At 41.0% G+C, this 21654-nt stretch overlaps 1 protein-coding gene across 6 annotated transcripts in view; it reads left to right on the top strand.

Annotated features, from left to right (window-relative positions):
* Window positions 1-2646: 2646 nt before the first annotated feature.
* LOC105734017 (ribosome biogenesis protein BMS1 homolog) overlaps window positions 2647-21654 on the top strand; it is a 46773-nt gene continuing 27765 nt past the window's right edge. Inside the window, exons 1-13 of one of the 6 annotated variants that reach the window (XM_012476722.3) lie at window positions 2647-2743; window positions 4828-5036; window positions 5911-6101; window positions 7402-7481; window positions 10556-10744; window positions 11922-12064; window positions 12785-12906; window positions 13250-13443; window positions 14138-14277; window positions 16282-17042; window positions 17234-17335; window positions 18102-18256; window positions 21419-21500. In XM_012476722.3, the coding sequence (XP_012332145.3) occupies window positions 4861-5036; window positions 5911-6101; window positions 7402-7481; window positions 10556-10744; window positions 11922-12064; window positions 12785-12906; window positions 13250-13443; window positions 14138-14277; window positions 16282-17042; window positions 17234-17335; window positions 18102-18256; window positions 21419-21500 (2335 nt within the window). In that variant the 5' untranslated portion in view covers window positions 2647-2743; window positions 4828-4860. Of the gene's footprint in view, window positions 2801-2853; window positions 2873-4827; window positions 5037-5910; window positions 6102-7401; window positions 7482-10555; window positions 10745-11921; window positions 12065-12784; window positions 12907-13249; window positions 13444-14137; window positions 14278-16281; window positions 17043-17233; window positions 17336-18101; window positions 18257-21418; window positions 21501-21654 lie in introns of those variants that run through there. The other 5 variants (XM_021670095.2, XM_021670097.2, XM_021670098.2 and 2 more) reach the window with 5 other exon arrangements.

Genomic DNA, 21654 nt, shown 5'->3' with positions numbered 1-21654 from the left:
CTACACACTTAAACAACCAGATCTTGTGAGAACTCTATCATGATGACAGCACTAGAGGAATGGTGCTAAACCGTTCATGAAGACTCTGATCCCATGATCCAATCACCTCCTACCAGGCCCCACCTCCAATATTGGGGATTACAATTTGACACAAAATTTGGGCTGGGACAGATCCATAGCATATCAATAACTGCTACAGATGACATGCAGAATTGAGACAGAATGAGGTCATTCAGGGACTTAAGTATAGACACAGAAGAAAAGGAAAAGTGAATGCTGAACCTATGGCCTCGCTCTAATTTAAATAGGTCAGGCAAGAGCAGGGGAACCAGCAAAGGCAGCTGAGAAAGAGCATCCAGGGCTGCAGGTGAGTCCTGTGAGACAAGTGAATCAAAGAGAGAACAGGAGTGGAGCCAGAGTATGTATTGACCATTCTTTTGTGAAGTTTTGCCACAAAGTGGAGTGGAGAAAAGGTGCAGGTCCTGGCATAGGAGATAGGGTCAAGACTAATTTGTTTGTTTTGAAGATGAGAGAAATAGCTGCATGTTGTGTGATGATGATAAGAGACCAGTAGAAAGGGAAATAGTAATGATGGTGGACAGGGGATAGGATGGCTGGAGTGACACCCTGGAGCAGTAAGAGATGATGGAATTCAGCAGTCCAGTGCAGGATTCTTTGGGTAGACACAGCAGTGGTTCATCCACAGTCACAGGCAGGCAATAGGAGGCAGATGGGTGGAGATGGAGGTGGGAGTTTGTGGAAGACTTTTACCGATTCTGTTCTCTTAGCAAAGCAGGAGGCAAGGAAGGGGGAGGCAGTGGGAAGGATTGAACAGAGAGGAGGAAGTGTGAAATACTCATTTGGAAGAATGGAAGATTGAATAGACCAGGATTAATCTGGCATGGTCCTGTTTTCCTCCAGCCATGTTTAGTTGTATGGTTGTGGCATGGAATAGATGGAGAGCTGGGTTTATCCAGGGCTTCCATCTTACCAAGCAGATAGGAGGTGACAGGGAGGTGGGTGAATTGAGGTATTCAAGGGACTAATGAGAATGGCCATAGGGTTTAAGCTCGCTCACTAGAGAGGGAAAAGTAATTAAGGAAGGAATAAACAGTGAACAAGTAGTAAGATGTGGATTGGAGGTGCTGGTAAGGTTGCAGGAGTTTTGTTTCAGGGCAGTGTACAGAGTAACCTGAATAGCTAGGAGGTGGTGGTTAGAGTGGGATACTGTGGGGGTTGCAGTCTTTGGACCTCACAAGGTCTAAGGTCTGATCATGGAGGGAGGGGGAAGCTGAGGTAGGGCAGAGGACAAGAGTGGGCTTCATGAGACCAAATGGATGTTAGAATGATTATCTTCCCGGATACTGAAATCTCCAAGTAGGAGGCCTAGTGTGAAGAAGTTACAACATCCTAAGCTCTTCACGGATAAGGGAAGTTCGCACCATGTGGGGTAGCCTCCCTAGTCCAACACCCAGTATACAGTGTATGCAGAGTGAATACTTGGGGGTCTTGAGAACAAAGTCCCTGTGAGAGGACCTGAAGCCTAGGGGTCTCGGTGACAAGAGTGGCCTGGTTTTTTGGTGTAGAATTGAGCCTTTAATATGATCCCACACCGCTGGGATCATGTTAAAAAGAAACCCACCAGGATTAGAGGAAGATGCATCCTCTGACAATGTATGCTCTGTAGGCATTCCAAGTAGCTGGGCTAGAGGTCAGACGGACTCCAGGGCATTTCCTCAGGTGGGAATGGACAGAGAACTGGGAAGGCAAAGCTGTGCAGGAAGAAAATGGCCACATGCTACGTTCCCTCAGGGGAAGCCCCCTTCCCAGGAGCACGGAAGGCAAGGCAGTTTAGGCTGGGTCAGTTTGTCCCTGTCCTCAGAGTCTGCTGGTCCTGGCAAAAGAGGGCCTTATTTTATTCATTTTTCTTTGAAATAGTGTCTCGCTCTCCTGCCCAGGCTGGAGCGCAGTGGCTCAATCTCAGCTCACTGCAATCTCCGCCTCCAGGGCTCAAGCGATCCTCCCTCCTCAGCCTCCAGAGTAGCTGGGATTCCAGGCGCCAGCCACGACGCCTGCTAATTTCCCCCTCCCCGCGCCCCTCAACCGCGAGAAGGGGTCTCTCTATGTTGCCCAGGCTGGTCTTGCACTCCTAGGCTCAAGCGATCCTCCTGCCTCGGTCTCCCAAAGTGCTGGGATTACAGGAGTGAGCCACTGCGCCCGGCCAAAAGAGGGCTTTAGGGCACCCCGGAACGCGAGATGTCCGTCATCTGTCATCTTTAACGAGGAGGAAGTGGACTCCCAATCCAGCGATAGTCCATTCCTCCCCGGCACGGTGACCCCGGGGCGGCCAGGACCAAATGTGTCTCCTTCCGGCTTTTGTAACACACCGAGTTACCGGCGCCAGGTCGCACATCCGCCCTGGCCTTCCGGGAGGACTCCGGTGAGCGCGGTGAACGCTGCTGGGGAGTCCCACCGCGGGAGTTGAGGCCGCGGATTCCGAGGGCGGGAGGGGCGGAATCAGAAGGGACGCGGATCCTTCGGACTGCACTGCGTGGACGGCGCCTGCGCGTACACTCGGCTGTTCACGACTCGTTCCTCCGGTTCTCCACTGAAAGTCGTCCCCCCGCCGGTTTCTATTTTGTGCCTTCTTGTTTCCCTCCGGCGAGTCAGCGCGATTGTAAATTTCCGTTTCCGGTGGTTTCCAGGCGGACTTGAGGAGTTGTGGTTGTGATTCCTGGCTGTGGTAGGTGGCGGTAAGGTCCGTGAGTCTTGGGCACTGGGAGGCTCGCCAGTCGTGCAGGTGGGAAGGTCGTTCCCCGGTCCTCCGGGTCATCTGCTCCGGAGAATCGGCATTATTTCGCATCTATGGGAGGTGTGCCGGGGTCGTTCGAAGAGTAACGGGACGGGGAGGGAAGGTAGCAGAGAGACGTCGTTTCCTGGAGATGGGGTCCTGGCAGGCGACTTAGACCTGAGCCGGATTTGTTGACCCCAAATTGTGCTTTTCCCACTAAGAAGAAAGACATGGAGAGAAAAACATTACAAGTTCGGAACTAAAATGTAGTAGAGAAGAAACATAATCTCTGAAATCACACAGCTGGTCAGTTTCAAAGCGCTGCTAGTGGCTAGCTCTCTTAACTTCCGACCAGCGTTCCTTGAATTTCTGTTGATATATAAAGACTTAATGGGACTGGCGGGGTGGCTTACGCCAGTAATCCCAGTGAAAGGCCGGGGTGTGCGGATCGCGTGGTCAACAGATCGAGACTATCCTGGCCAACTTGGTGAAACCCGTCTCCACTAAAAATGCAAAAAAAAAAAATTAGCTGGGCATGGTGGCGCATACCTGTAGTCCCAGCTACTCCGGAGGCGGAGGCAGGAAAATCTCTTGAACCCGGGAGGCATAGGTTGCAGTTAGCTGAGATGGCGCCACTGCACTCCAGCCTGGCGACAGAGCGAGACTCTTGTCAAAAAAAAAAAAAAAAAACTTTCTTTTTCCACACTGGTGTATGTGCCTGTGGGAAGCCTCTGACTCACCTCCATGTTCCAGTGCAGTCTTCCAATAATATATCCCTCATTGCATGGCATGGAAGATACTAGTTTGGATTTCCCTCTGCAAATCAGATTATAGCTGTACCCATTTACTGGCACAGTGCCTAGCACATCATAGACAGATACAAATATTTACTAAATGGAATTAATACAGTACCTTAATTGAATGAAATGGCACCCTGCCCCACCTTTTTAAAAACAAGCTGTCAGATTTTATGTACCCAGATTTCCTGAAAGCTCACTAATTCAGTGATTACCAATTTATTGGCCACAGATTGCCAGGTAGCTCAGAAATCACTGGAAGGGTCTCTGTAAGTCCATGGAGTCTCTAGGCATCATCTAGAACCAGTAATTTCTCACACATACAGATAACTGCTATTTTTCAAATGTATGTAGATGAGTTGTAATTTAAAAGTTTTACAGAGTCAACAGGTACTAAAAGTAATACTGCGATCATATTGGAGGTTCATAAAAACATTTTTAGGCCTGGCTCAGTGGCTCACACCTGTAATCCCAAGACTTTGGGAGGCCGAGGCGGGTGGATCACCTGAGGTCAGGAGTTCAAAACTAGCCTGGTCAACATGGTGAAACCCATCTCTACTAAAAATACAAAATTAGCGGGGTGTGGTGGGGCATGCCTGTAATCCCAGCTACTTGGGAGGCTGAGGCAGGAGAATCGCTTTGAACCTGGGGGACAGAGGTTGCAGTGAGCCAAGATTTTGCCACTGCACTCCAGCCTGGGCGACAAGAGCAAAACTCTGTCTCAAAAAAAAAATTAAAGTTTTTACATTTTTTATTGAAATTTAAGTTTTAGTTTAAGTTAGGAAATCACTTCATTAGTCCTGTTGATATCTAAATCTGAGCTGTCTAGTATGGTAGCCACATGTGACCATTTATAGAGTGGAATCAATTAAAAATTCATTTTTTCAGTTTCCCTAAGTACATTTTAAGTAACCACATGTGGCGAATGCCTAAATGACTGAAAAGTACAGATATAGAATATTTCCGTCCTTGCAGAAATAAATACTTTTGATATTGACACTTAAGATAATTAAAAAGTAACTTAACCATAAAATGTAACCTTAGCAGAGGTAACTCATCTAATTTATAGCATAACAGAAATGAAATTGGGGATGGTTAAGTAGTTTCTACCCTTGTTAAGTGAACACATACATGATCTCGTCACAAAGAAATAAATGAAATTTACTGTTTTTTCCCTGGGTATTGCCTGAATTGTAAAATGCTTCTCCCACATCCTTACCCCAACCTTCTTCCTTGTAGGTTAGAGATACTTGTTATTGGTAAATAGCCACTATGGAGGCTAAGGACCAGAAGAAACACAGAAAGAAAAACAGTGGGCCCAAAGCTGAAAAGAAAAAGAAGCGGCATCTGCAGGCTCTCCAGCTAGGAGACGAAGAAGATGCCCGGAAGAGAAATCCCAAAGCTTTTGCAGTTCAGTCTGCTGTGCGGATGGCTCGATCCTTTCACAGGTATGTTTGGCTACAGTCTGGTGGTTCTTCTGTTGATGCTTTTTAAATAGTAGGAGCCTCTCACAGGTGACATTTGGATTCACGAGTCTGGTCCAGCTCCAGAGGACATGGAGATGCATGCTGTGTGGCTTTCACTAAAAGATGAGAAATCTTTCCCATAGAAGCTGTCATGCCTTCAGCATCTGCACACTGGTTGGTGTTTCTTGCCCAAGATAAAAGAATTCATAGAATTTGTTTGTTCCTAAACTTTAAACTGTTTCTGTGGTGATAAATGTGCTTTTTCCCTCTGGATATGTTTTACATAGTTGTAATATAAAATACAAAAATTATGGTATTTAATACTAACATAGCTTTGTTTAGTGAGTCCTTGTGATATGCCTAGCAATGTACTTTAAACATTTTCAACTAAATGTTTCCAGCAGCCTTACCAGAGTAAGGCTGCCCTCATTTTGGGGATAAGAAAACCGAGGTCAAGAAAACAAGTTATCTCCAATCATATAACCAGTGAATAGGAGAGCCAAATTTAACTCTAGAGCTTCTGCTCTTATCTGTTATGATGCACTGCCTCGGTAGTTACCTTTTACTATTAAAGTCACTAATAAAACCCAGTCAGATTTAAGGGGTGTTTAATTTTCAACTCTATATACTGTTGAAGTCATCTTGTTACATGTTATCGAATAGCAGTGATTTGGATAGGGGCCAGAAATCAACAAGCCAATAATTAACAAGTTAATATATTTATATATTGTCTATTATACTCTCTAAAATACTAAAGTACTCTCTATAAGTATACTAAAAAAAAGCCTACTTATAAGATTGATACCTTTTACTCTATTTTGAAAATGAGTTTACTATTTTTGGTTTTCATGAATAGAACTCAGGATCTAAAGACAAAAAAGCATCATATTCCAGTGGTTGATCGAACTCCACTAGAGCCCCCACCAATAGTGGTGGTAGTGATGGGGCCTCCAAAAGTTGGAAAGAGCACTTTGATACAATGCCTCATTCGGAACTTCACCCGGCAGAAGTTGACGGAGATCAGAGGCCCGGTGACAATCGTGTCAGGTAGGAGATGCTGCCACAGACACAGTTGGCATGGCTGTTGTCATCTGAGGAACATGCATGTGTTTGTTGTTTTCTTGAGTGGAACATATTAAAGATTGTCATATCATGTTAACCTCTCTTATGTTTTTACTAAGTTGGCTATAGCTTCAGAAAAGGGTAAGTTCTCAGAGATAAGGATATGATGCATGTCTTATTGTGACTGCCCTATGGCTTTGCCAGGTATGTTCCTTGGAAAGGCCTAGGAGGCCTGGTTACCTCGTGAACACATCATTTAACAGATAGCACACACTTCTATGTGCCAGGCACACATGCTTTCCCTTATGAAGCCACATTCTGGTGGAAGTGAGTTTTCTCTTTTTCCTATGATAATTTGTCTGCTTTGGGAGATGGTGACCTTTCCAAGTTTGAGGCAAAATGAAACAAGCTTCCAGTGGTAGAATGGCAATGTACAGTCTGAAATCTTTTGTTATTGCAATAATATAGTTGGATTGAGGCTTTTCTTTATCTTTGGAGCATCCATATTTTCTTTTTCTTTTTTTGAGACAGAGTCTTACTCTGTGGCACAGGCTGGAGTGCAGTGGGTTGATTACAGCTCACTGCAGCCTCAACCTCCTAGGCTCAAGCAATCCCCCTACCTCAGCCTTCTGAGTAGTGTATGCCACCATGCCTGGCTAATTTTTCTTTTCTTTTTTTTTTTCTTTCCCTGTAGAGATGGGGTTTCCCCATGTGACCCAGGCTGGTCTCAAAACTCCTGGGTTCAAGGGATCTGCCTGCATTAGCCTCCCAAGGTTTTAGGACTAAAGGCGTGAGTCACTGTGCCCAACCCATATTTTCTTAACCATTTTCTTTTTACCTTAATTTAGAAATAATTATTGTTATGAATATTCTGTTGCATTATGTTTGAGAATGTTTTTAGCTATAGTGGGAATACGGGAAGTTTTGATAGAGGTGAAGACATTGGCCTGCAGCTGAACAGCAGGATCGTGGCTATCATGGAGCCTGTCCAGTCAGGATTTTCTCTTTGTGAGCACTTTTATTCATCTGGGTATTTTCTCTTTGTGAGCACTTTTATTCATCTGGGTAGACTTCTGATATTATTTCAGTTTAGAGCACAGCAAGAAAAACAAGATGAAATTTATTTTATGTTACCAGTTTTTGCCTATAAAAATGAGCTTGTAGTATACTCCTGTAAACATATAAGGTGTTTTACTGGATACAATTAAAACATGAAAATTAGAGTTGATGCTTAGAGTTTTTTCAGAGTCTTTTTAAAGTAAACTTTTTATCTTTTCACTTATAGGTAAAAAGCGCAGACTCACTATTATTGAATGTGGGTGTGACATTAACATGATGATTGATTTGGCTAAAGTAGCAGATCTGGTAAGTCAGCAGGGGCAGCCTGGGGTCTGATGGAGACTTACAGCATTGTGGTGGGTTATTTACCTCATGATGAAGGGAAGAAAGTTTTATGATTGTTAAAGGAAACATGGTCTTCATCAGGGATACAGTACATGTGATTGAATTGGTGATGATAATAAATGTTATTATATTAATAATAAAAATGGAATGTGCACAATGAAATATATTCCATAATCTAAAAGCAAATCCCAAGATGGAGAAAAATCTTTAATGAACACAGCTAATAATAACTCATTAACTTGCTTGTATGTGTATACATATATATATACACACACAAGTTAATGAGTTGTATAATGAACGTATGTATATGTGTGCGTGTGTATATGCACACATATACATACGTTCAAATATATCGTAGTAAGTACCATTTCTTCCTGGACTCTTCCTGGCACTGTGCTAACTGCTATCTACAAATTTAGCTTACATAAACCCTTGAGGTGAGTCGGTATTATCTGTTGTTTCCATAAGATGAAATAGAGCCTCCCAGCAGTTAAGTAACTTGTGTGAAGGTGGGACCCTTGTTCCCAATGGTTCCAGAACCTTCCTCCTTAATCGTAATAAGTAAGTATATGAATTGCCCTCAAGAAGTGGTCAGAGTTTATCAATAGAAAATCTAGACAGTACTCAGTGTATGGAAAACGTACACACGTTTGCATTTATGGAAATGGTAAGGTTCACTATTTTCTGATATTCTATTAACTATTTTTTAAATTAGCAAAAATAAAATACTAATTAGTTAAAAAAAACATTGATTAGGAATTATGGGCTGACAGATACCTTATTTTTTTCATTTTTATTTAGTTTTTTCTAGACAGCTGTTTCGTGTGGTGACAAAGAGCTACAGATTTTATTCTTTGGCCCAGGAAATTCCTAAATTACAAAGTAAAAAGTAATACAGATTTTAAAGTTGTGTCATTGTAATGTCAGGAAGCTAAATAACATTCAAATTTTGAGCGTGTAGTGCTGCTGCTAGTAAAAATAAGTGTTGTTATTAATGTAGTGTAAGCTTACTAAATCTTGTGTACTTGAAATGATTGGGATAGTTCAAAGAAGTCATTTGTTTCTCCTTTATTTAAAATGTAGCAAGTTTCTGATTTTGAAGACATATATATTAAGAGATGCCTTTACATTTTTATTTTTAATTATTTTGAATACATAATAGTTGTACATATTTATGGGGTACATGTGGTATTTTCATAAAGTATACAATGTGTGATGATCAAATCAGGGCAATTAGGATATCTATCACCTCAAACATTTATCATTTCTTTGTGTTAGGAACATTTCAATTTCATCCTTATAGTTATTCTAAATTAAAATTATAGCCACCCTATTGTCCTGTTGGACACTAGAATTTATTTTATTGAAGTGTATTTTTTTTACCTGTTAACCTTTCCCTCTTTGTCCCTCCCTCCCTGCTACCCTTCCCAGCCTCTTAACCATCCTTGAGAGAGATGCCTATTATGTAAATCTTTTTAAGATTTTTGAAAGGAACACACACATGATAAAGTACTCTAACTGTAATGCAGGGTACACACAATGCACATTTCCCTGCTCTAACTGCTGGTCTCTCAGATCCCTGCAGAGCAGTATCCTTCCAGATGCATATAAACACACACGCCACCCTTTAAAAACACAAATGGAAGCTTATTTTGACACACTGTTCTGTGCTTTGCTTTTTTCATATAATATATCGTGGAGGTACGTAATCAGTAAGTATTGTAGTTCTGCCTCCTTTTTAATCCATTCTGTGGATACACCATAATTTATTTAGCCTACCCTATGTTGCTTGCTCTGCTCTGGGTTGTCAAAGCCTCCTGAGTATGCAGAGGTACACACAATATGTAAATTTAGGTGCGTACGTGTGTGTGTGGATTAGGGGAGTAACACTGGCTTAGATGACAAAGATTGGCAGCTGAGGTACTGTTTGCACCCTGTTCTTCCTGACCCTACAACCAGCTGCTTGCCCCTTGGCACTCTGTGGCATCAGATGTGGTGTGAAGATATTCCATCTGTCCTTTGAGCTGGTCCAGTGTTGCTGGAGGGCTCTGCTTGCTGCCTCAGTCTGCAGTGGCAGCTGTGCTTTCTCACAAGCCCAGCTTCATATATTCTGTGATTTTGGATTTTGAATGTTTCTCAGTTTAATCAAAGATGGGCATTTCTGTTTCCATTTTTTTGGTTATTTTTAGTTATCTAAGGAAAGATAAGAACAGAAGTGTCTTTAGTATTAAAACTAGAAGTTTCCAGGAATCAATTCTGAAATTATTTTGCATCTTTAAAGTGTCTTAAGTTTTAAAAATTGGTCTTACGTGCTTAAATTTTCTTATAGACTACCATTCATCATAATCGTACTATTTTTTGAATTAATTCAAAAAAAAATTCTGAGCAATTGAGTTATACAAATCAACATATAAGATAAAGGTTTCCACTGCATACTTCCCAGCAAAAAAACAGATTTTTTTTTCTATGAGGAGATTAAGACATATTTAATATTTCATTAATTATCATTTTCTTCCCATTCTTTGGGTGTCAAGAGACCTGTTATTTGGCTTAAAAATACCTTACAGGAAACTTCACTTCTTTAAATTAGGATTTCTTAGGTAAGGTCCAGGTTAGACCCAGCCTTTTCTGAATACTTCTCATACATTAAAATTCTTAAAATGAAAGTTTGTGTCCTAGTGGCCATTGTCTTACGGTTGCCTTTTAGAGCAAGTCAGAGGGTGGTAGTTTCTCACTAATAGGGTGATGCCTATTAGTCATTTGATTTAGTCTGGATTGGGACTTTCCTGTCAAGGGCCAGATAGTAAATATTTTTGGCTTTGTGGATCATATCTCTTGCAGCTACTTAGCTCTGCAGTTGTAGTGCACAGGAGCCATAGATAATATGTAAATGAATTACGTGGCTGTGTCCCAATTAAAGTTTAGTTACAAAAACAGGAGTTGGGCTGGATTTGGCCTGTGGGCCAGTTGCCAACCCCTAGTGTAGGTGGTCTGTTTTGGTAGTTTCTTTGAGAAATGATGTGTTCTTCTTTTAGGTACTGATGCTTATAGATGCCAGCTTTGGGTTTGAAATGGAAACGTTTGAGTTTCTAAACATCTGTCAGGTACACGGCTTTCCTAAAATTATGGGAGTTCTCACCCACCTCGACTCCTTCAAGCATAATAAGCAACTGAAGAAGACAAAGAAGCGATTAAAACACAGGTTCTGGACAGAAGTTTACCCGGTAGGAAGAGAAATAATTGTTGGATACTAACAGTATAATCCTTTTAAAATAGACTGAAGAGACCAGGTGCAGTGGCTCACCCCTGTAATAACAGCACTTTGGGAGGCAGAGGCGGGCGGATCACTTGAGGCCAGGAGTTTCGAGCTCAGGGCAACATGGCCAAACCTATCTCTAATAAAAATGCAAAAATTAGGCTGGGCGCAGTGGCTCACGCCTGTAATCCCAGCACTTTGGGAGGCCGAGGTGGGTGGATCACAAGGTCCGGAGATTGAGACCATCCTGGTCAACATGGTGAAACCCCGTCTCTACTAAAAATACAAAAAAATTAGCTGGGCACGGTGGCACATGCCTGTGATCCCAGCTACTCAGGAGGCTGAGGCAGGATAATTGCTTGAACCCAGGAGGCAGAGGTTGCGGTGAGCCGAGATTGCGCCATTGCACTCTAGCCTGGGTAACAAGAGTGAAACTCCGTCTCAAAAAAAAAATGCAAAAATTAACTGGTGTGGTGGCATGCACCTGCAATTCCAGCTACTTGTGAGTCTGAGACATGAGAATTGCTTGAACCTGGGAGGCAGAGGGTGCAGTGAGCTGAGATCATGCCATTGCACTCCAGCCTGGGTGACAGAGTGAGATTCCATATAAAAAAAGAGTGAAGAGACATTAATAAACATCTCTATAGCATTCACCTCCTGAATTTCCTTTGTGTGTGTGTGTTCACAGTCTCTGGAAGATTTCCCTGAAGAGACTACTTATTCTGAGCCTCTTGGTGTATCTCACTGGTCTCTTGTACCTGCTACACCAGGCAGTGTCTCGCTGTTTTGGGATAGGGACTTTAAATAGAGTATATCAGGAGTTTCTCACAGTTATAGGACCAGGCACTGCCCCTTCCTTTGCATACTGCTCTGGTTCATTGGCCGCAGAACGATTTCTGTGTTCAGAGGCCTCACCTCCTTCTCCTCACCATTCTTAGACACCTCTGCTTGGCTGCAGAGCAGTCTGCCTCTGTGGGGTTCTGATAAGTCCTGAAAGAAGCCAGCAAGGCTCTGGAAGCCTCAGGACAGTGGTTTGTTGGAAGTCTCCCTTCTTAAAATTGCTTCTTGTTTAGAGTTTTTATTTTGCAGCAATATTAATGAGAATTTAATTGAAATTTAAGTTTTAATTTTCCTTTAATGTTTAGGGTGCAAAGCTGTTCTACCTTTCTGGAATGGTGCATGGAGAATATCAAAACCAAGAAATCCACAATCTGGGCCGTTTTATTACAGTTATGAAGTTTAGGCCTCTCACATGGCAAACTTCTCACCCTTATATCCTGGCAGACAGGTAAAAAGTGATTGTAAACTCCTTCTTCCTGGGCCATATATTTCAAAGTTAAAAAGGCTAGAAAAAGAAAAGAACAGTGATAGGATTTATTTTGTGCCTATTTGAATAGTGGGGGTAGAAGTGCAGCTGATGGAAAATGTCTACTTATTGCTCCAAGATGCTGTGCCTTTGGTAGTAAATTAACTATGAGATGTTTAGGAAAATGGGTAGAAGAAGCATTTAAGGCTACGGAATATGGCCCCATCCTATGTTCAGCCTCAGTTTTCAGTGATGCTGCCTTGTACCCGTGTGCTTGAGTTCTTCGTGTGTGCCTTCAGTTTCCTTCCTTTGTGCTCTTCCTCATTTGGGTTTCTCAGCCTGGAATACCCTTTTCCACCTGCCAGAATCCACATCACAGTAAAAATCCCAGAGTACAGGCTTGCCCTCTTCCAGAAAGGGATTTTCTGAATATGTTCTTCACTCTTCCCTGACCCCAGGTGGACGTCATCTCCCTGTCTGGTTTCTTATGGAATGAATGTCACTTTCAGCCTAGAGACACAGTTGTGTGTCTGTCCCTTTTCCTCTGGTGGATGGTGAACACTGCTTCCTTATTTCTGCATTTTCTAGTTTTCTAAACAACGTGCTTAGCGGACAAGAGTATGATGAGTCACTGACACATGAAAGGAGGGATAGGAAGTTCTGCCATTCATTTCTGCTGTATGACTGAGTTTATTTTTCTAGGATGGAAGATTTGACAAACCCAGAGGATATCCGAACAAACATCAAATGTGACCGGAAGGTGTCACTTTATGGTTATTTAAGAGGAGCGCACTTGAAAAATAAAAGCCAGATTCACATGCCAGGTATTGTCTTGTTGTTAGAACATGCTAGAATTACACATAGGATTCTCGAGATTGCTTCATTTCTCAGGAAAACTGAAAAATGACCAACAAGGGAAGATAGCTTTGCTGGAGGTTTTAAACCCAGCTCTGTGTAGGCCTGCATTGGTGTTACCGAATCCCCTCCTCTCTGACCTCCTGTCTTGTAGTGAGAGGGGCACTATTCCAGTGTGGCACAATGCCCTTCTTTAGTGTCATGGTTTAAGCCCTTGGACTGTGGATCATTTTTACCCCCAAAGTGAACAGTAGGTACTTACTGACTTCTTGTCAGCTGAAGCTGGCTTTTTAAAAGAGTCCTGTCTTCTAGGCGTAGGAGATTTCACCGTGAGTGACGTCAGTTTCCTCCCAGACCCTTGTGCTCTTCCTGAACAACAGAAGAAGCGCTGTTTAAATGAGAAGGAGAAGCTGGTTTATGCACCTCTTTCTGGAGTTGGGGGTGTGCTGTATGACAAAGATGCTGTCTATGTTGACCTTGGTGGCAGCCACGGTTTTCAGGCATTGGTGAGACACAAGTCATTGTTCTGAACTCTCATTCTTCTTTTCTAATCTATTTTTTAATCACAAAAGTAATGTACTCAGCTTTTATTTATTGAAGTCTTTTCTCTTGTACTTACAATAAAGGTCCAAATGCATATTGTAAATATATAGAATAAAAAGAAAACTTCTTTTTCATTATACCAAGAAGAGTACTGTCCTCCATGCCTCCTTGATCCATGGCCCCAGTACAGGCACTGCTGCCAGTGTGGCACCTTGCACAGCCCATCCTCGTTTCTACAAAATCAATTTGCTTTCCAACTCTCATTGGTCTTTTTCTTTTTCTCATTCACAGTGGTCTCCTCTGTATTTTAAAGTGGGTTTCAAATGTTTATTTCTTAGTTCTGAAGATGAATTGTATTGGGTTAAAATCAGGGTTATTTTAAAATGTTAGAAAAGCCAGCATTGTGGTTGTAGCATTGGAACTGAGGTTTTTCTAGCTAGGTGTTTAGGTTTTTATACTCTGAACTTTGCAAAAGTTTAATGGAGATGGGGATCCATTTCAGGCTTTGTTGTAAAGATTTTCTTCTCTACTTTTTGAGGCATTAAGAAAGGTTCTCAGGAAATGTGTCTAAGGTAATTTTGAGAAACTGAGTGAAACCAGTGTCTCTCCAGGATCTTTATACTTTCCTCACGTCCCCTTTCTTGGTGGTCTTGACAGGACGAGGTGGGGTCCACCCATGAGCTGGTCCAGAGTCTCATCTCCACCCATTCCACCATTGATGCAAAGATGGCTTCAAGTCGAGTGATGCTGTTTTCTGATTCCAAGGCACTTGGGTCAGAGGATATAGATAATCAAGGGTAAGTTTGCTTTTCTTCTGTTTTTAATAAAAGGATATATTACAGAAGATGCATAGTTTTGCCATCAGAACACATTTTGGTGGGATTAATTCCAGGTTGTTTTGTTTTTCTTTGTGTGTGCATATGTCTCTGAGGGCTCTTCACATACCTGACATTACAAGGGAGTATTTTCTTGAAATAAAATACAGGATGCATTTTTCAACAGACCCTAAATATTCCTCGAATGCCACACCATCTTCCATAGGTTGCTTTTTGTTTTTAAGAGACCTGAGGCCACTGGGCTTTCTTTTGGTGGCCAAAACACTAGAGCAGAGTCAGGGAGTTTGTGGCTACCCAGAAGCCATGTGCCTTGTCTCTGAAAGTTTTGTTTAGATTATGTTGTATTATCTCCCGTGGGTATGTTTCCACTGATGTGTGGCTTATGTAAATTATTTTTCAGTCCAGGTTGGGAATTGGTGTGCCTTTATACATAGTGGATGTTTGTAAAACATTGGTTTTATTGTATTCATTTATGACTACCAGTAAAATTTATCTGAAAATTTGTTGCAATGTGCGTAAACTGTCTAGCACGATGCCTGACAGATACGAAGTGTTCGCTGAAAGATCACTCTTTTATAATGAGTGTTACTAGCTATTTTCATTTTTGCATATCCTTATAGTCATCCTTGTCTATAAGAATACTCCCTTCTAATATAGTTATAGTTAAAATACATAGTTTTATTTCTATATTCCGAGCATTTCCTTTTTCTCTACAGTCTTTATGTAGTCATCATTTTGTTATTATTGGTGTATTCTTTTTGTTTGTTTGTTTGTTTGTTTGTTTTTGAGATAAGGTCTCACTTTGTCTCCCAGGCTGGAGTGCAGTAGCATGATCTTGGCTCACTGCAACCTTGAACTCCCAGGCCCAAGTAATCCTCCTGCTTCAGTCCCCCAAGTAGCTGGGACTACAGGAATGCAGGAGCCTTCAGCCTGTCTCCTGTGTCCTTTCAACCACTCCCGGCTAATTTTTTTCTTGTTTTCTAGAGAAGAGGTCTCACTATGTTGCCCAGGTTGGTCTAGAACTCCTGAGCTCAAGCTGCCTTCCTGCCTTGACCTCCCAAAGTCCTGGGATTACAGATGTGAGCCACTATGCCTGGCCTATTATTGCTGTATTCTAACTTATCCATCTCTTATGGTGTGATTTTTAGTTTTTTCTAATTTATGTTTTCATAATTTTGTATATCATGCTACGTTAAACAGCTTCATACAGTTTTCTTTCATTCTGTGATTTTAGCCTCCTGATGATTCTTCTCTGTCAGTTGTGGCACTGGTGACTTAAAATGGATTTTCTTCCTCTGTCACTCCTCCTACATTTGTTAGCTGGCATTTTTAACAAAGAGCTTTCACTTCTCCCTTTTATTTCAGTATCACTGCTGACTAATACACTTGCATTTTATTCCATGGGTTATTTTCCTTCACTATCATTATTCTTTCTGATGCCTATGCTGTCCCAGATTTGGCCGCGGGAGCCTTCAGCCTGTCTCCTCTGTCCTTTCAACTGTCTTTGTTAGTCTTTGAGTGTTTCTTACTTTCTGACAGAAAAAGAGATTCAGGCTCATTTTGCCCTCCTTCTGCTTTGCTTTGGGCCCAGACTCAGCCATTTCTCTTAAGGATCATGTATTTTTAGCTTAGAAATAAATCAGCTTTCCAAAAGATCTACAAAGTATTAACTTCCCTTTTCCGCAATTTTTTCTAAAATTAGATTTTTTTTTTTTTTTTTTTTAAAAGAGGATCATTCCTTTATTCTCTCTGTAAATTTTTTTGGAGTGTGGTATTAGGGAACCACGCCTGAGTTTGCTTATTAACTCTTACAGCGTTTATCAGATCATTTTTTTCTTATGTCATCTTAAACAATTCCTTAACATTTTCTGTTTCTTTGTATTTTCATTGACTATATTGCCATTTCTAGATTAGCTGATTAATGTACGAATTGAATTATTTTGCATTTCTTTGGTAATAATATAGGCTGTTGATGCTAAAGGAGGAAAAACAAATGGACTTGAAAACTGGTCGAATGCGTCGGAAAGCCATTTTTGGTGATGAAGATGGATCTGGAGATAGTGATGATGAAGATGATGATGAAATGTCTGAAGATGACGGGTTGGAATACGGCTCTAGTGATGAGGAAGCAGAAGAGGAGGAAAATGCTGAGGTGACTGATGAGTATATGATTGCTAAGGGCATCAAACGACGGAAACTTGAGGAGTTGGAAGAAGACAGTGAAGTAGATTTGCCAGCATTTGCTGACAGTGACGATGACCTTGAGAAGAGCTCAGCAGAAGAAGGGGAAGTGGAGGAAGCTGATGAAAGTAGTGAAGAAGAGGACTGCTCTTCAGGAGAGAGGGGCATTTCAGGATCAAAGGCTGTTGGAGAAGGTAGTAAAGCAGAGCTGTCGCCATCTAATCACCAAAGTGACCCTGTGAATCTGGAGAAGTCTTTGCCAATGAAGAAAGCAGCCCTCACCACTTCCGATTCTGGGCATTGCACAGCTGAAGAGGTGTTTGCATCTGAAGATGATTCTGAAGAAAGCTCCTCGCTCAGTATAGAGGAAGAGAACTCAGAAAATCAAGAAGCTCTTAGGAAAAAACTTTTGAAGCCTTCTCAGGTGGGCAGTGGTCAGAAACTGGGGCCAAGGAACTTCATTGATGAGACCAGTGATATAGAAGATTTACTCAAAGAGGAAGAAGATTACAAGGAAGAAAAGAATGATTCCACAGAAACTTCCGGTAAGCTTAAATTTAGTTGGTTGCTACTATGAACTTGACTCTTGAAATGGTACCCAAAGGAATGTCTACATTTGTGGGTCTGTTGATTTTTTAAGATTTTGTTAACTGTTGAGATGCTGTATTGTGGATGGTCTTGAGGGAGGGGAGACACGTAAACAAGCCTCACTGGATGTTGACGTTGGTTGTTTCAGGTGCCCTCAAGTGGAAGGAAGACCTTTCCAGAAAGGCAGCTGAGGCCTTTCTGAGGCAGCAGCAAGCAGCTCCAAACCTCAGAAAGCTTATTTATGGGACAGGTAAAGAATTCTGGTTCAGAGCTGGAAACATTTCAGTTCCTCTGATTATTTTCTGAAAACGAGATGAGGGAATTGGTTGGAGGATTGGGCTGGTATTGTTGACATTCATAATTGCTGACCATCACATTTCCTATTTGGCAGATGTCTTTAATCATCAGCTTATGAGGACCACACATTGGTCTTGTGAAGTACACTTATAGGTTTGCTGTAAAACTTGATGCAAATACTGTCTATTGCATCATGTGATGTCCTCTTTTTAAAAGTCCTTCATGAGAATTTTTTTGTAGAATTTAGTGCCAGAAAAATATTCTGCCCATAAAAATATTTATTTGTTCCTTTCTGAAAATGAGAACCCTATATCATACATTTTGTTCTCCCTTTTGCCCTTGTCCTCTGATTTTATGCTTTATTAAACTTACCTGTATGTTCTTTGTGGTAGAATTAATATAAAAATAAATCTATAGTGGTGAACTTCATATTGTGCCTGGTTACTGCACGATGAGATCAAGGTCACATGGTGAGACATTTGGGCTCAGCACCCTGAAATGGGAGGGTTGTTGTGTACTGATTTTCATTCAGGTTTTGTCTAGGTGTGGCTGACCTGTCCTCTCAGTGCCTGACTCATATGTGGCCATCGTCATACCCCCCACAGACAGAGACCCTCAGTTCCTGAGTTCAAAGACTCATGGCCTAACTAGTTAAAAACGATGAATCCTCTACGGCTGTAGTTTTTGTTCTCACTTTTCTGCCATGGTCTTCTCTTTAGTGACAGAAGATAATGAAGAAGATGATGATACCCAAGAAGAGCTTGGAGGGTTATTTCGTGTCAACCAGCCTGACAGAGCATGTAAGCACAAGGCCGACTCTTTGGACTGCTCCAGATTTCTTGTGGAGGCACCCCATGACTGGGATTTAGAGGAGGTAAGGGGGTGGTACGTTTGATTTGTTAGAGAATTGTTGTAGAATAAGATTGTCTGATGTCAATATTGCTTGCCTGTTATTGGCTTCTTATTTTTATAGGATGACAGGTCATCTAGATATTGTAGTGGGCACTTCATCCATCCTAAGCAATAACAGGTTCTGAGTTTAGTTAGACCATGTGCACAGTCCACGGAGGACGGTTCAGTTTCCAGTGTGAACAGTAGTGTGAATCTTTATTTTGAAGCATCCCACTTAAGTTTTTATACATCTGATGTATTTTGTATCTCATCACTAGGATATATGTAGCATCCCTGAGTTAACATTTATAGTTTCTGCTATTTGTAAGCATACAGAAATCTGTGATACCTATAAATGTTCTTCCTGTAGCTCACCACTTTGTAGTCACACTGAAACTTGCCACAGCTTACCCTCCTCTTACTCTTAGATCTTTTCTTTCTCTGTCTTTTTTTTTTTTTTTTTTTTGGAGACACAGTCTTGGTCTGCAGTCCTGGGTGGAGTGTAGTGGCACGAGTGTATGGTCCAATGCAGCCTTGACTTCCTGGGCTCAAGGGATCTTCCCACCTCAGCCTCTGGAATAGCTGGGATTGTAGGCACGAGCCACCAGGCCTTCTTAATTTTTGCATTTTTTGTAGAGACAGTGTTTCACCATGTTGAGCTGGAGTCTCAAATTCTGGGCTCAAGTGATCTTCCTGTTTTGGCCTCCCAAAGTGCTGGGATTACAGGAGTGAGTGATCATGCCAGCCCCTTTCTTTATATTCTCTTTTGGACTGTTCTGATCTTCCAAAGGCTTCCTTTTTTTCAGTCAATTCAGTTTGACTTAGACGACATTTCTCACAGAGGGCCAGTTGCTCTCATCCTGCCTTGCCAGGTAATAATGTACTTTATGAGGTTTTATTGAACCATTTTTGATGGTGAAATTTAATACAGCTATAGAAAACCACATAAAAACAATTGTTTAACTTAATGGGTTGCCAGAAGGTGAATACCCCTGTATTCAGCACTCAGGCTGTGAAATGAAGCTTTGCTGCTTGATTGCAACACCAACCAGGATCCCCTTTCTCCCTATAGAAGGAAGTGTGGTCCAGCCTCTTATGGTGATTCTTTCCTTTCCTTCCTGGTTTCCTCCTCCATGCTTCTATAAGCATCGTAATGATGTAGTTTACTTTTACCTGATTTTCATGACTTTTTCAGTCTATCTTTTAAATTTTTTAGTCAACAATCTTCCTTTTCATTTCTTTTTTTGGTTACATTTTATTTAAGAAACCAAGTCTTTGTTCTGTAGAGTTTCTTGTATTCTGGATTTTGTGGATTGCTTTGCATCCCTCTGCAGTTTCTCAGGCCCTCCTGTATTTCCTGTGAATAGGTAAGGAGCAAAACTGATAGAACTTCTGTGATGAGCAGAATGTGAATCTGAGTTGGGAGTTGTGGCTACTGAGCTGCTAGTGAGACTAGAGAACTAAATTTTAAATTTTATTTAATCTTGGTTAAGATTATTTTAAATAGCCATGTGGTTCTAGTTACCCGATGGACAAAACATTTAGCAGTTGAATAGGATTTAAATTTGATTCTTATTTTTCAGCAAAACTGCTTTCCAGGTGGTGGTGTTTTCTGATTAGGAGGCACATAAAGACCAGTTGTGTGTTTTTAATGATGTTAAATGTTATCAGTTGTTGATGCTCAATGCCTAGAACCATTAACTTCTTAAGAACATAGAGTGGTGATGTTCTATTCATCATTTCTCTTTATTTATTATCTGTAATACTTCTTTAAAGAGAAATGTTTCCTCTTCTACTGTTTGGTTATCCACTTCCAAATATATAGTTTAAATGCTTGATTTTTTTAATCAGTTTTTGGAGTGATTCTCCAAAGGATACTTGTTTGTAAATATTATTGTGATGTCATGGATATAAATGTAGTTGATGTGCCTTGTGTTGGTGCACCTGTTATCCTTATTAAAGCTCCTCTTTATCCCACCTGTGGCCTGTGGAAGTCTCTGCTCGCCAGCTCCTGAGTCCTTATGTGATGATCGTAGTCATCCTTAATCAATTCTTGCTCTCTGATTTGAGAGAGCACTTGGAATCACCCATAGAAAGTTCTGATGTCTTTTAGTAGAAAATCGTATTTCAGCATGACATCCTAGGCACAGGAATGCTTACTGCCATGAGTTGGTCATTACTTCTGGGGCTTCTCAGTGACCTGAAGCAGGTGAGTTCATATAGATATTTCCAGTTTGAATTCAGGACTACATCTTACTCATTATTCTAGACAATTATTCCCTGGTTGAATCAGAAGATGTTGAAATTAGAGAATCTCATAATTACTCATTTGTTTTATCCTATTATTACACACAAAACAGTGTCAGAATAATATGATTACTGAGAACAAGATGTTTTTTCCCTCATATACTCTCTCATTTCTCTTTTCAAAAGTGACTGTGCCATTTTTCTTACCCACTGGCACTGTATATGAGTTCCAATTTCACCACTTCTTCACCACAGTTGTTATTATCTGTCCTTCTATTATAGCCATCCTAGAGGGGGTGAAGTGGTATCTCATTGTAGTATTGACTTGCATTTCCCTGATAGATAATGATGTTGAACATCTTTTTATGTGCTTATTGGCTATTTGTATATATTCTTTGGAAAATATCTTCATATTGTTTGCCGATTTCAAAAATTGGATTACTTAGTTGTATGCATTGTTTATATATTCTGGATATAAGTCTGTTATCAGATATATAATTTGCGTATAACTTCTCCCATTGTATAGGAATTAAGTTTTCAAACAGACATGTTTAGATTAACGAGTAGCAAGACCAATATGTAAACTGTCTCATTGCATCCCCTTAGAAACCTTAATAAAATCGAAAATTAGTTGAATTAGTAATTATCTGTTTGTTTACTTATGAGGTCGGTAGACTAGTAGTATTGAATATTTTCCCTATCTGCTGCTTAATGTTTTTTATCTCTGTGGTTAAACTGTCTCCATCAGAGGTAAAGTTATTTCCTAGGCTCATTTGCAATGAGACTATCCATGAACGTGGAAAATATTTCAAGGCAAGTTGTCACCTATTACCATTTCTTATATTGTTTTGCTGAGTGATTGGGACACCTCACCTAAGTGCTGACTTTTCTGCATAAGGTCATGAACAGTATCAGAGATTGCTTCGTGACTGGAAAGTGGGAAGATGATAAAGATGCAGCCAAGGTCTTAGCAGAAGATGGTAAGTAAAGAGCTGCTTTCTTCAGGAGAACTGGTTTCTCTACACTTTATTTTCTTCTGTATCTTAGACAATAGTCAGGTTGAAAATAATAGTCATTTGTGAATCGCTTTTGGGAATTCAGACAGGTATAATGAACCAGGTAATATTCTGGTTT

Source organism: Aotus nancymaae, unplaced genomic scaffold, assembly GCF_030222135.1.
Source record: "Aotus nancymaae isolate 86718 unplaced genomic scaffold, 86718_ANA_hifiasm-v0.15.2.pri h1tg000049l, whole genome shotgun sequence".
NCBI classification, from domain to species: domain Eukaryota; kingdom Metazoa; phylum Chordata; class Mammalia; order Primates; family Aotidae; genus Aotus; species Aotus nancymaae.
Note: the sequence above shows the minus strand (reverse complement) of the source record. Positions and strands in the feature narration are given on the sequence as shown.